We start from the raw sequence: 14,470 nt of genomic DNA on the forward strand, positions 1-14,470 counted from the left end.
CACTGCCTTTGTTTTTTGTCTGGCCTCATCTTCCTATCTCTCGCTCCACCCCATTAAGTTGGGGTTCCTTGGAGTGCCCTAAGTCTAAAGGCTCCCTAGGAAACGTTTCTGTATTCATGGACAGAACTTCTGATGGAATTGATGGGAAAAGGTGTTGCCTTGTTAAATGCACAGGACCATCGCTATAATTATCAGATGCTGTATAGCCCTAATTCCATGCAATGCTGTCTTGAATTATCCCAAACATGTCTAAAGGTTTTTATCTATTCTAAGTACTATATAAATATTTTTTGTTGCAGGCGCCGATTTGATTTGCAGAACCCTTCCCGAATGGATCGAAACGTCGAAATGTTTATGAATATTGAAAAAACATTGGTGCAGGCAAGAATTCTGTTAATAATAATGATTAATTTATGGTCTAATGTGTGAAAAAATATTTTCTAGCTTTTAAGGCTTGGCGTGATTGTGATCACAGGCCCACCTGTGAACATATGTAAAAATTTCATTCGTAGCTTGCTGTCATATTGTCCCATTAAAAATATAGATTAGCAGGAGGATAAGGGGATAAATGTGTATTTAGTTAAGAATTCAGGAAAGGAAGCAATTATTTTAATTTCTAAAGCAGGATTATCACTTACAGAACAATTAATTCGCACAAAGTTCTTCTGTCTTGCCTACCTTCACAATAACCCTGTGAGGCAGTTCAGTCATGTTTGGGATACTGCAGCAGAGCAAACATGATTTTCCTGGAGCCATATGCCAAGTCTGGGTGCCCATGCTAGCTAGCGCACTTGGTTATGCTTGCAAAATTCAGTTCTTAATTTAGTAAACAATTTATATACTGCTTAGTTATAATAAAACCTTACACGAATAAACCTTAAAATAATAAGTTACATTTCAAACTGTACTGCAAAGGACAAAGAAAACCACAAATGGTGATCCTATAGCTCACTTTCGTTTTGGCTGTTGATACTTCACCAGCAAACCTGCTGGGCTCTGATGATCATTCATGTGCTGGGATGTCACCAGCACAAACTTGGCTTAAGAACTGAGAGCAGTATTCTCTTCAGCCAACCACTTTGTGTATACCTAAGATTTAGCTGTCTTTGAGTTCACCTTGACAGAGCTTCTGCAATGTGAAAACTTCCATCTCTACCAGCAGAAATTAGCCTTATAAAAGATACTGGCTGGGATCCGTAGAGGTCATCATCATCAACAACAATTATTATTATTATTTTATTATTTATATTCTGCCCATCTGAATTGGGCAGCCACTCTGGATTCCCTCTTGATAAAGCACATCTAGTGGGAAGTTTACTTGGCACAGCAGATCCCCATCCCTTATGAGAGACTCCTTTGAAAAGTCCCTCAATTTCATACATGGTTTGACACATGATGCAGGAGGCGGCTGCTGCTGCTGCAGACATAGGAAATCCCAAGCACCTTTCATGTTGAACATGTTGCATTGTTTTTGGAAGCTTGCTATTATCATAATTTTTGACATTAAATATACATTTAATTCTAAACAAAACACGGCAGATACTGTTGCTTTGCTGGTTGTGGGAACAATGAGATATTAATTGTGATGGACTGAGCCCTAGTGTGGAATAAACTAGCCCTGGTGCATGTTAACGCTCTTGATCCTTGATTCTTTTGGTTTCTCAGTTGAACTCTTGGCTGCTTATAGTGTCTCTGTGCACTGAGCCACAGCCGAATACTAGCACAGTGTGGGGAAAGTAAATGGAGAAGTTTTTCTCCTCCTCGTGATACTGGAACCAAATGAATCTGGGCAGAGATTCAGGGCATACAAACAGGAAGTATTTATTCAAATAGCGCATGCAGGTGTGTGCCCCCCCCAACTTAGACAGAGATTATATTCCAGAACCCATGCCCTTAAGTGGGGAGCATCCTTTAAATGCCCCCTCTGCCACACTGTCTCCAGTCCAGGTAAAGGTAAAGGGGACCCCTGACCATTAGGTCCAGTCGTGGCCGACTCTGGGGTTGTGGTGCTCATCTCGCTTTATTGGCCGAGGGAGCCGGCGTACAGTTTCCGGGTCATGTGGCCAGCATGACCTAAGCCACTTCTGGCGAACCAGAGCAGCGCACGGAAACACCGTTTACCTTCCCGCCAGAGCAGTAGCTATTTATCTACTTGCACTTTGACATGCTTTCGAACTGCTAGGTGGGCAGGAGCAGGGACCGAGCAACGGGAGCTCACCCCATCGCGGGGATTCGAACCGCCAACCTTCTGATCGGCAAGTCCTAGGCTCTGTGGTTTAACCCACAGCGCCACCCGCATCACTAGACAAAGAATACTGTATACAAAAATATTCACAACTAGAATGGAAGCTCTGGAGTCGGCTGGAGGATGTGCGGGAAAGCAGCTACTGCTGCTACTGCTCTCACCAGCTGTTAGACACAAAGGCTGAGCAGCCGAAACAAAGCCCAGCTGCACCTCTTGGGGGCTTCCTCTGCCCTCACAGATGTCCTCTTTGGGCTCCAGGGATGGTCCCCTTGCAAGCCATGAAGACTCTCCAGCTCTCTCCTGCCATTTCCAGGTTGTGTGTAAATGGATTACCATAGTTGTGCCGGTAACCTCTTTATTACTGGTTTTTGTTTTTAGTAAAATGATCTTTCATTTATTTTCTCTTCCAGAATAACTGTCTGAGCAGACCAACCATCTACCTCGTACCAGAAATTGAACTGAAGCTGGCTAATAAGCTAAAGGACATTGTCAAACGTCACCAGGTATCAGGCACATCATACATTTAGCATTGATCTGTTTAGCATAATTGCAAAGGGACTCAGCACATAGGGACATAATTATTTCAGACTCTTATCTCAGGGCTGGAGAACTACTGGCCCTCCAGATGTTGGTGGACTTCCAACATTCATCAACCCCAGACAGCATGACCAATGGCCAAGGATTATGGGAGTTGTAGTTCAGCAACATTTGCAGGGCCACAGATTCCCCATGTCTGCTCTAGCTAATAGAACTTTCTGAAGGAGATGGTGAATTGCTTCAGCTTGTGATGTAGACTTGAGTCAGGTGACTAAAATGCATTTCCTGCTCACCTTAATTATTTGCTACCTTCCAACCTGGGGTCCGCATTGCTCTGGACTGTAGAGTGGAAGCTGCTTTCCTCCTAAGCCCTTCCTCTCCGAGAGAACAGCTAAGGAAGAACTTCAACTGCAGTGGCTGCCTCTGCTCTTCTCCACAGCTGAAAAGGGGCTCCTGGGGATATTTATCCACTGGCCTCATAAACCTGGAACAAGCACAGGTCAGCTTTTTGTCATAAAGGCAAGATTCAATCCTTGACTCAATGACACTAGGGAGTGGATGTACCTGTGCTTCTGTTAGCTGTGTGAATTGGAAGAGGCTCTTTCCTCCCTCTTCTCCCCCACTCCAAAAGGAAAAGAGGGGAACATGCCAGCGGTCTTTAGTTTTCCTATTGGAGATTAACTTCTCACCCAAATAGTTGAAGGCAAAGCTGAGAATACATACGTACACACATACGTAATTTCTTATGTATGCCACCCTTCCACAGTTCAGACCATCCTCAAGGCTGCTTAAGGTAAAGGTAAAGGTACCCCTGCCCGTACGGGCCAGTCTTGACAGACTCTGGGGTTGTGCGCCCATCTCACTTAAGAGGCCAGGGGCCAGCGCTGTCCGGAGACACTTCCGGGTCACGTGGCCAGCGTGACAAAGCTGCATCTGGCGAGCCAGAGCTGCACACGGAAACGCCGTTTACCTTCCCGCTGGTAAGCGGTCCCTATTTATCTACTTGCACCCGGAGGTGCTTTCGAACTGCTAGGTTGGCAGGCGCTGGGACCGAGCAGCGGGAGCGCACCCCGCCGCAGGGATTCGAACCGCCGACCTTTCAATCGGCAAGTCCTAGGCGCTGAGGCTTTAACCCACAGCGCCACCTGCGTCCTCAAGCCTGCTTACAACATGGAGAAACATGTAATTGCAATGTAACAGGAGAAGTCCTAAACAGTCTTCCTTTGGCGATCACTCGTAGCCGAGTAAGATTGTCTTCCATAAACACGGTTTTAACAATGAGCCCGTAAGTGACCGTGGAGGCCAATTCTGGATCCACACGCCCTTCCACAGTGGGGACATTGGTTCCGGGCGAGAGTTGATCATGGTGTGGATTTGCCAATTGTGCCTTCCTCTTGGCACGTTTCTCCCTTTCGTCCTGAGTTCGAGTGTCTTCAAAGCCTATGACATCTTTGGTAAAGGCTGTTCTCCAACTGGAGCACTCACAGGCCAATGTTTCCCAGTTATCAGTGTTTATACTACATTTTTTAAAGATTTTCCTTGAGAGAGTCTTTAAACCTCTTTTGTTGACCACCAGCATTACGCTTTCCATTTTTAAGTTCGGAATACACTAGTTGCTTTGGAAGATGATCATCAAGCATCCTAAACAATTAATGGAACATTAAAAAATACACACCCAAGCGGAACAATTCCCACGAACACCATTAAGATCTAAAATAAAAATACATAACAACAGCAGCAGCATCTCTCTCCCCCCCAAAATCCTTACACAGTACAGTACACTAGACCAAGAGTCTGTTCAGCAGCCTCAGCTTGTGTAGCTGGGGTCAGTCAGAGTCCCGCTCTCCCAAGCCAGGTGGGAAAAGGCCTGCAAGGCAGGGAGCAGGTCTTCTAGGACTCACAGCCAAAATGGTCTCTAAGAATAGACTTAAGTGTATTGTGCTTCTCGCTAAAAGCAGCTTAGTGTTTATATAGCTTGTGAAATCAGCAGTGGATTACAGCGTATTAATGTTGTTGTCTTAACATTAAGGGCAGGTGGCAGCATGTCCACTTAATCTAAAATTATGGCATTCAATAAAATGGGCCCTGGCAGAGGTAGAAAATATGCTCTTAAATTTTATTAAATATAAGAAACAGTTTATTGATTAAGTATAGCAAGAACAACATGCAAGACACAAGGTTTCCACATCACTCAAAACAACGTCAGGTCAAGTTGATTTAAATGATACTAATAGAATGCAGTTGGTTTATATTTATTATATATTGATGACATGATATAATATTTATAAGAGTCCGCTGAAAAAGAACCGACCAGACAGGAGTCTTTTGTTTCCATTGATAGCTGGAGGGGATAGCAACTTAGGAAAAAAACCCCAAGTAATGAAAACATTTGCCTATAGCTTCTAAAACAAATCTGCATTTAAAAGGGGTAGGAAATCTGAATTGCAAATGATGATGCTTACAAAACAATTTATGTATAAACTAGTGTATAAGAAATCTAATGTCCAGATTCATAGTGGGATCAGTGCTGGGTGATGCTTGTAGTTTATTTCAATTAATAGACGACTCTCCTGTATCTCGAAAGAAAGAGGAAGCAATTTAGACTACTTCACTTGCACCAACGGCTGGAATTTTTCAGGGCTTTTCCTTGGTAAGAAACCAAAATGGGTGTGCTCTTACTATGCCCAGAGTCCATTTGAGGAAATGGGGCCTATAGATCACTACTCCAATGCCATCTAGTGTCATGTTGTATTCAGGCTCCAAATATGGCATGTTGCTGGGAAAGGAAGGTGATTCTTTATGCATTTATTCCTTAACATATTTCTGATGCAATACCTGTTTCTGTTCTTTCCTAGGGCACAGTCACAGATGAGAAGTCTAAAGCCACCCACCATATTTATCCTGTTCCTACCTCATTGGATGAAGGTAAAATTCATTCATTCATTTCTTACTACTCACCTCAATGGTCTTTGGACCAAAAAGCTGATATAGAAGTATTCTAAGTAAATGAAATATTTTGTATCAATCCCATCAGTTTTGTGATTAAAAAAAAGTAGATTTTGAAAAAAAATACTAAGGAGGTGTTCTGGAGAGTGGAAAGCACCAATTATTTATGCATTATAAAGAGTGGAATGAGATATGTCTGAAACCTAATGGATAGTTTGATCAACATAGCTTTTTTCATTCAGTTTACAGACCTTGGAATGGGGGAAATGGTTTTTGAGCATTACCTGGGATACCGCAGAGAAATATCTTAATAGGTTTCAGGGTACTGAGGTTTGTATATAACTTCATTTACGCTGTCAGTGCCCACAACACAAATGAATACAGGTGGATAATACAATGCCCTGCCCCACACAGGCTAGGGTATTTTAATTTTGACAGTAGAGGAGATTATCTTGGTGTAGAGAAATGTCAAAGGTAAGCAGAATGAATCTAAGCAAATGTGATTAGATGTACTTAGGCTTTGTTTCAATTTAGGATGAGAAGTAAAGTGTGGAGTCTCACAGTAAAGATGGGTTTTCCAGGAACAGTTTGGTGCACATTACTGATGTGAGAGGGATGCGGGTGGCGCTGTGGGTTAAATCATAGAGCCTAGGGCTTGCCGATCAAAAGGTCGGAGGTTTGAATCCCCGCGACGGGGTGGCTCCCATTGCTCGGTCCCTGCTCCTGCCAACCTAGCAGTTCGAAAGCATGTCAAAGTGCAAGTAGATAAATAGGTACCGCTCCGGCGGGAAGGTAAACGGCGTTTCTGTGCGCTGCTCTGGTTCTCCAGAAGCGGCTTAGTCATGCTGGCCACATGGCCCGTAAGCTGCACGCCTGCTCCCTCGGCCAGTAAAGCGAGATGAGTGCCGCAACCCCAGAGTTGTCCGTGACTGGACCTAATGGTCAAGGGTCCCTTTGCCAATCTGAGAGAAGGTGTCAGGAAAAAAGGCCATAAGGGAGAAGGGGGTGGAATCACTTAAGTATCTATTCACAGAGCAGCACCTTTCCAGCTAATAATTAGCATGAGAAATCCCATTAGATGTTCTGAGCCTTGCATATTGTGAGCTGGTTTGCGTGTCATGCTAAGCCACCGTTTTGTTTTGAACCACAGCTTGCTTCTGAACATCCCACTGCTGCTTTGCAAATGCGGCAGAAACACAACAGCATTGCAGGTTGTGTTGTACAAACTCAGATTGTGGTTTGTTTGTTTGTTTGTTTGTTTGAGCAAACCATGAATGGTAAGCTATCAAAAGCAAGTCCATTAAGAGCAAGCCATCCTCAATTCCCAGGCATCAGAATCACCAATGAAGAGCACCATGTCTTTCCATAATCTATCCATGGATAGCTCAGTTGGTTAGAGTGTGGTGATAATGTCACCACGCTTGCAGGTTGAATCCCTGGATGGGGCAGCTGCATATTTCTGCATAGTAGGGGGTCCTCAGGGCCCCTTCGAACTCTTATAATTCTATGACAATGGGGATATTCCAATCCCCTGAACTGATCCCAATCTGTTTCGGAGCAACACTAGATGGCAGCATTCATCTGTGTGGATCTTTGAGCACACAGTGGCTTCATCATTCGTGCTGTGTGTGTTTTGCATTCTAGTGGTGTCTGTCGAATTTTCCTGTGTGCTTAATTCATTGTGATGTGTTTTCTGCTGCGTTGCATTGAATCTGAGATGGTTTAAAGGGTGCAGCGAGTCATTTTTATTTAGCTGTTGGAAAAAATTGAGTAAAATTCAGGTGCTACCCTAAAGTAGCCTCTTGTGCTAGTAGCCTTTTGTTCTGGTCCATCCATCTTTTCGTTCTGCATAAGGGCAAAGCAGAGTTGCTGTAATGGCATCGTGAAAAAAGCATGTATGAAGACGTGCCTGCTTGTTCACACTGTTGTCCTTATGTGGGTCACCGAGTATTTTTGACTGAACATATTTGCATTGGAAGGGAAGAGGTTCTTTTCTCTCTTCATCCCACTCAGTGTGGAAAGGGGAAGCTTGCTTTTCTCCTATACCCTGCTTTTGGATATTCTTGGTTGCTCTGGGCAGCGTTCTCTGTATTGATGTATTTTCCCCCATTGCTGTCAACCTTTTTTTTCTAGTCGTCTTTTTTTTGGGGGGGTGACCCTCTTCTTAAAATAATAGAATTGTAGAGTTGGAAGGGATCGCAAGGGTCATCTAGTCCAAACCCCTGCAATCCAGGAATCTTTTGCCCCACGTGGAGCTCAAACCCAAGACCCTGAGATTTAAGAGTCTCATGCTCCACCAATTGAGCTGCCCCAATCCTTAATCAATCAGTTTATTACAGTCATAGACGAGCCGTGGCTAAAAATACAAGACTTATAATAACAATATACACTAATTATAAAAACAAGCCAGAAAAAAAACAGGGAGGCAAGAATCACTAACCAACCGAGCAGGGGTCAGCAAACTTTTTCAGCAGAGGGCCGGTCCAATGTCCCTCAGACCTTGTTGGGGGCCGGACCATACCTGGGGGGGGGGATGAATGAATTCCTATGCCCCACAAATAACCCAGAGATGCGTTTTAAATAAAAGGAAACCTTCTAATCATGAAAAAAATGCTGATTCCTGGAGCGTCCGCCGGCCGTATTTAGAAGGTGATTGGGCTGGATCCGGCCCCTGGGTCTTAGTTTGCCTACTCATGAACTAGAGTTTTGGCTCTAAAACGAAAACAATCCAATTGAACACTGGCGCAAGAGAGTCATGCGTATGACACAGCTTACTGGGCCGGAGCTCAACAGCCCTCTTCCCACTTGCGCTTCCCAAAAGCTGGTACAGTGGTACCTCGGGTTACATACGCTTCAGGTTACATACGCTTCAGGTTACACACTCTGCTAACCCAGAAATAGTGCTTCAGGTTAAGAACTTTGCTTCAGGATGAGAACAGAAATCGTGCTCCGGCGGCGTGGCAGCAGGAGGAGGCCCCATTAGCTAAAGTGGTGCTTCAGGTTAAGAACAGTTTCAGGTTAAGTACGTACTTCCGGAACGAATTAAGTACTTAACCCGAGGTACCACTGTACTCAGAGGAGCACTGCCTCTGACAGTGTTGGGGGAACATCTTCATTCTGACTAGTAGCCATTGACAGAATCGCTCCACGTGGATTGGTCTAACCCTCTGTTGAAGCCACTCAAGTTGGTGGCATCCAACTTCTTGTGGGAGGGAATACAGTGGTGCCCCGCAAGACGAATGCCTCGCAAGACGAAAAACCCGCAAGACGAAAGGGTTTTCCGTTTTTTGAGGCACTTCGCAAGACGAATTTCCCTGTGGGCTTGCTTCGCAAGAAGAAAGCCCATAGGGAAATCTCCGGGGACCTCTTTTAAATGCTGGCGGTGGGGAGCAAAGCCTTCCCCCCCCTCTGGCCTTCAGAAGAGGTCCAGGAAGGCCGGCGGGGGCCGAAAGGCTTTGCTCCCCACCGCCAGCATTTTAAAAGGAGTCCGGGATAGCAGGGAAGCGCTTCCCGCTATCCTGGACGGCTTTTGAAGGCAGGCGGGGGGAGCAAAGACTTTTGCTCCCCCGCCGGCCTTCAGAAGAGGTCCTGGACCTCTTCTGAAGGCGGGCGGGGGGCAAAAGTCTTTGCTCCCCCGTGCCTGCCTTCCCGGGAGAGCGGAAAGTCTTTGCTCCCCTCCGCCTGCCTTCAAAAGCTGTCCGCTCTCCCGGGAAGGCAGGCACGGGGGAGCAAAGACTTTTGTCCCCCGCCAGCCTTCAGAAGAGGTCCTGGACAAAAGTCTTTGTCCCCCCTGCCTGCCTTCCCGGGGGCTTTTAAGAGCGGACGGCTTTTGAAGGCAGGCGGAGGGGAGCAAAGACTTTTGTCCAGGACCTCTTCTGAAGGCTGGCGGGGGGCAAAAGTCTTTGTCCCCCCTGCCTGCCTTCCCAGGGGCTTTTAAATCGCCCCGGGACAGCGGAGAAGTCCTCCGCTGTCCCGGGGCGATTTTTAAATGCTGGCGGGCGGCAGCGAAGCCTTCGCTGCCGCCCGCCAGCATTTTAAAATGCTGTCCCGGGGTTTTTTAAAATGCTGGGGGTGGGAAGAAAAGCCCTTGTCCCCCCCCCCCAGCCTTCAGAAGAGGTCGGGGGACAGACTGTCCCGGACCTGGTCTGAAGGTGGTTTCCATAGGAACGCATTAATTGATTTTTAATGCATTCCTATGGGAAACCGTGCTTCGCAAGACGAAAAACTCGCAAGACAAAAAAACTTGCGGAACGAATTAATTTCATCTTGCGAGGCACCACTGTAGAATAGATTTGCATGCCAAATCTGTGCTAACGTGCGGTGTTTGTAAAAGAGCTTACACTTTTCTAAGTCTTTTAGCAGAGGAGCTTCTCTGCTGGTGCAGCCTCCCTCCCGTCTCTCCAATGCCAAGCGCACTCAGGCAGCGGTCTAGACTCCTGTGAGATCTGCTCGGCCTTGAAATTCTGCCGTGTCAGCCCGCTCCGCCCTCAGGGGAGGATAGGATTTCTCACTTCAAAAATAGCGTTTCCTCTTTCTGGGAATGAAGTATCACTTGAAAGCTGTGCTCCGCTTCCTTTATCTGGAAGAAAGCACGGTCCTTTTGAGCTGGGCTGAGTGCAGATTACAAAAAAAGAAAGAAAAAGGGGGAGGGTAGGAATAGTCTTTGGCAGGATGTTCAGAGGTCATAATGAAGGGAGCAAACGTGGGGAGCAAAAGCTGCTCTGTGTGCGAATGCTGCTTTTGCCCTGGTTCTCGGCTTGAGAAAGTACGGGGCGGGGGGCAGGAGGGAACAAGAGAGGGAGGAATTATGCCAAGAATTGTGTTACGCTTTTGGAAGCTGGCTTCATGCCCTGAGCCGCAGTTATCTCTGCTTCCCCACAGCATCCCGTCCTCTGCCACGCGTTGGTTGCAAGATGGTTGTCAAAATAACATTGGCCAAGTAAAGCTGTGCCCGTTCAGTTTCCTCCATTTGCATGAAATAGGTTTGAGCTACAAGATGCTGACATATTTTGGTTAAAGGCAGGTTTAAGAATTGTCCGTGAAATGTGTGATTATCACTGAGTCGCGACATTTAAATGCTATACTCAAGACAATCTGCCAAATACAAAGCTGCACAAAGGAACAATACAGTGGTACCTCGGGTTACATACGCTTCAGGTTACAGACTCCGGTAACCCAGAAATAGTGCTTCAGGTTAAGAACCTTGCTTCAGGATGAGAACAGAAATCGTGCTCCAGTGGCGCGGCGGCAGCAGGAGGCCCCATTAGCTAAAGTGGTGCTTCAGGTTAAGAACAGTTTCAGGTTAAGTACGGACCGCTGGAACGAATTAAGTACTTAACCCGAGGTACCACTGTACTCAATATCCACAGGTCTCATTTACTAATGTTAAACTCCCGTGACCTTGAAATGATGGAGCAAACTTATTTATTTACGTTTTATGTCCCTTCAGGAACCTCAAACTGGCTAACATTGTGAAAACTCCGTAGAACCACCAGAATAAAACGTTTTCAAGTGCGATTAAAAGCTAAAACAAAAAAAATTCCTTCCAGTAGCACCTTAAAGACCAACTAAGTTAGTTCTTGGTATGAGCTTTCGTGTGCATGCACACTTCTTCTGAGTAATACCCCTCCCCACCTTCTCACTATATAGAAGGGTCTGGTGACTTCTGTTTCAGTGTATCTGAAGAAGTGTGCATGCACACAAAAGCTCATACCAAGAACTAACTTAGTTGGTCTTTAAGGTGCTACTGGAAGGAATTTTTTTTGTTTTGACTATGGCAGACCAACACGGCTACCTATCTGTAACTGGAATTAAAAGCTAGTTAGTAACTTGCTGAGCAGGTTTTCTAGACAAAGGAGTGGGGATGAAGTGTTGAGATGCACCATTAGTGGCAACCCTCATCACTGCAAAAGCAACATGTATACAGTCTCCAACTTCTAGAAATTTTAATGGTAAATAGATATGGCTCAGATTTAATAGTTTCACTGGAGTAATGAAATCTACAGGGACCTTTTGAGGACCAAAGCCTTTGCTCCAATTGTGCACAGGGCCGCAATAAGAATAAAGTGGCCTTTGCCAACCCAGTGCCCTCCGGGTGTTTTGGACTACAACTCCCATCAGTCCCAGCCAGCTATCCTATACAGCGAGAACTGAGGTGTTGCCAAATTAAAATCCTCTTAACGTTGTTCAGTTCACTTCATAGATAATAAAGGATGGGGAATAGTCAGCTCTAAGTTTCCACTGTAAACCTTTTTCAAAATAGTTTGCTTCCCTTTTTCTTTTCTTTTTTACACACATAGTTCAATTTGATGTTATATTCCATATTTATAATCCAATTTCTTCCATCCTTGCTTGTACAAATATAATCTGAACTAACATTCAGAGGAGGGTTGCCGAATCTTAAATGTAGAGAAGAAAACTTCAAATAAAGAAATCATAGGCTACCCTCCCCCCCAACCGTCTTTTGCACCGAATAAAGTCTTATCTCAAGTTCAGACCTTAAAGTCCTTGCAGCTGGTTTTGTTCTGCAGTTTGTGATCTCATCTCTTCTAGCTCGCACCTGTACTTTAGTCCAATTAAGCTCTAATTAACAGGAGAATCTCTGCTGCTTAATGGCGGCATTGGAGGGTTTGCTCCAGGCGAGATGCTTTTGCACTCAGCGCCTCACTGACCCCTGCATTTCATGTACTGAGATGGACTGCGGATGAAGCCCATTCTCCCCATCCCTTGGGGGGAATTTCCAGAATGATTTACCCTCTTTTCTTGTTTTTCCATCGCCTATGCTCTCCCACTGTTGTGGGGGCTGCCTCCATTAAGGCAGACCGGAACCGAAAGCCTCTAAGCCCTCCTTTGGATGCCCCTGCCAAATGTGATGCAGTGGGTACAGCTAGAGAAGACCTTTTCAGGGATGGCACCCTGGTTATGGAATGCCCTGCCCAGGCACCTGTGTTAGGGCATTTTCATCTTTTAGTGATTTCCTAAGTCTTTTATATGTGTTTGGAGTTTTATGAAGTGGGAAATTTTTTGATGTTGCTGTGAACTTTGCTGTACGGATGTCATCATCTGTTCCTGTTTTACACTTTATTGTTTACAGGCAAACACTGCTGTTTGGCAGTGAATAAATGTTGGAAATAAAAATACAGTGGTACCTCTGGGTACAAACGCTTCTGGTTGCGCATGCGTCAGGTTATGAGCTGCGCTAACCCAGAAGTAGTTGCTCCGGGATGTGAACTTTGCTCTGGGATGCGAGTGGAAATCACGCGCCAGACGCCCTTTCGCTAATGGTACCTCATGTTAAGAACAATTTCAGGATAAGAACGGACCTCCGGAACAAATTAAGTTCATAACCAGAGGTACCGCTATAATCACTAAATGTCCCTCCTATTCTGTTCTGTACTACTGCTTTTCTCCTTGCTCCACACTGACAAAGCTCTTACCCAGATACTGAGAACTGAGCCAATCTTTGCTTCTTAGTTGTGAGCCCTTTGTAGATGGACATTCCATTAAGAAAATGAATCTCCAACCCAGACTCATGTGAACTCTTCCCTTTGGGATGACAAAAGTGAATGTTTTCAAGCTTGTGAAACCGGAACGGTGTTAAAGCTGGATCACTTTCTGACCCTGATGGCATTTTATTTTTCCCTTTTGCAGAAGAGTGGTTAAGACCTGTAATGAAGAAAGACAAGCAAGTTCTTGTGCATTGGGGCTATTACCCAGACAGGTAATGACAAGGATTGAAGTGCCAGCACCCATTTTTCAAAAAAATTGCCCCTTGCTTATCTGGTGGGAGGGATACATTCTGTCCCTACCATTTAAAATTCAAGGTGGCTCCCTGCACGGATGTTTGTCCAAGAGCACTGCTGCTGTGACCCCCGTGAAAGACCATCCATCATTAGATACATGAAATATCCTCACCTTGATAATACAGGATTGGTTCAGAAGTAACACCAAACCATGGCTTACCCTAACCGTAGGGTAGACCCCAAACCATATTTTCCCTTCCAAATAGATAAGCAAACTCCAGTTTGTGTGATTTCCTTTCCGCTTACCTCCCTTGATAATTCACAGGTGCTCTCCCAAACAGCAGCCCCTCAGTGCAGTCATAACAAACTGCCATTTTCCTAAACCATCCTATGCAGGCTGTCTTCACACTGTGGTTCAGATCCTGTTTGGACAGCTGTATGCAAGCCATAGTTTTGTCCCCCGTGATTGTTGGTTCAGGCAGTACAACAAACCACATGTGATGTTTTGACATTATGTCTGCGCCATCTTCTGCTGAGAGAAGTGGATATGGTGATCTTGAAAAACACTAACCCACACCAAAAATCCATAATATATTCCTTCCTCATAACTGGCTGGAAACTGCCATCTGTTACACTGTCCACATCCTTTCATAGACACAAATTATGTTATTTTGAGTCAACTGTTGCAGCCTTTGCCTTGCAATTGCTTTGTTTTTATCGTGTTTCGTTTAATAGTTTTTAGGAAATGTTGAATTGTGTGGTGGTGTTTTTCTTTTAATCGGATTAGATTATATTAAGTGGCGTAATTCTTGTAGAAATGAATAATTGCTGGGCTCCTTAAGGTGTTGAGCAGCTGTTCCATTGAAATGGTAGCTGAGGGCTCCTTTTGCTCAACTGCTGTGTCTACTGCCTTGCCCAAAGATATGTTTTGCCACCAGATCTGCTTTTCATTACACTTATTTCAACACATTTTCCCAGCTTCAGCATACCATGTCTTTTA

The 14,470-nt window shown here is 45.1% G+C and overlaps 1 protein-coding gene across 2 annotated transcripts in view; it reads left to right on the top strand.

Moving 5' to 3' along the window:
• Positions 1-14,470, top strand: part of SMARCC1 (SWI/SNF related BAF chromatin remodeling complex subunit C1) — a 112,806-nt gene that overhangs the window by 8,524 nt on the left and 89,812 nt on the right. For both annotated transcript variants that reach the window (XM_083703989.1, XM_083703988.1), the window contains exons 4-7: positions 300-381; positions 2,656-2,748; positions 5,638-5,707; positions 13,379-13,448. In XM_083703989.1, coding sequence (XP_083560115.1) covers positions 300-381; positions 2,656-2,748; positions 5,638-5,707; positions 13,379-13,448 — 315 coding nt within the window. The remainder of the gene's footprint in view (positions 1-299; positions 382-2,655; positions 2,749-5,637; positions 5,708-13,378; positions 13,449-14,470) is intronic.

The sequence above is a fragment of the Podarcis gaigeae genome, assembly GCF_964106915.1.
Source record: "Podarcis gaigeae genome assembly, chromosome: 12".
Taxonomy (NCBI): Eukaryota; Metazoa; Chordata; class Lepidosauria; order Squamata; family Lacertidae; genus Podarcis; species Podarcis gaigeae.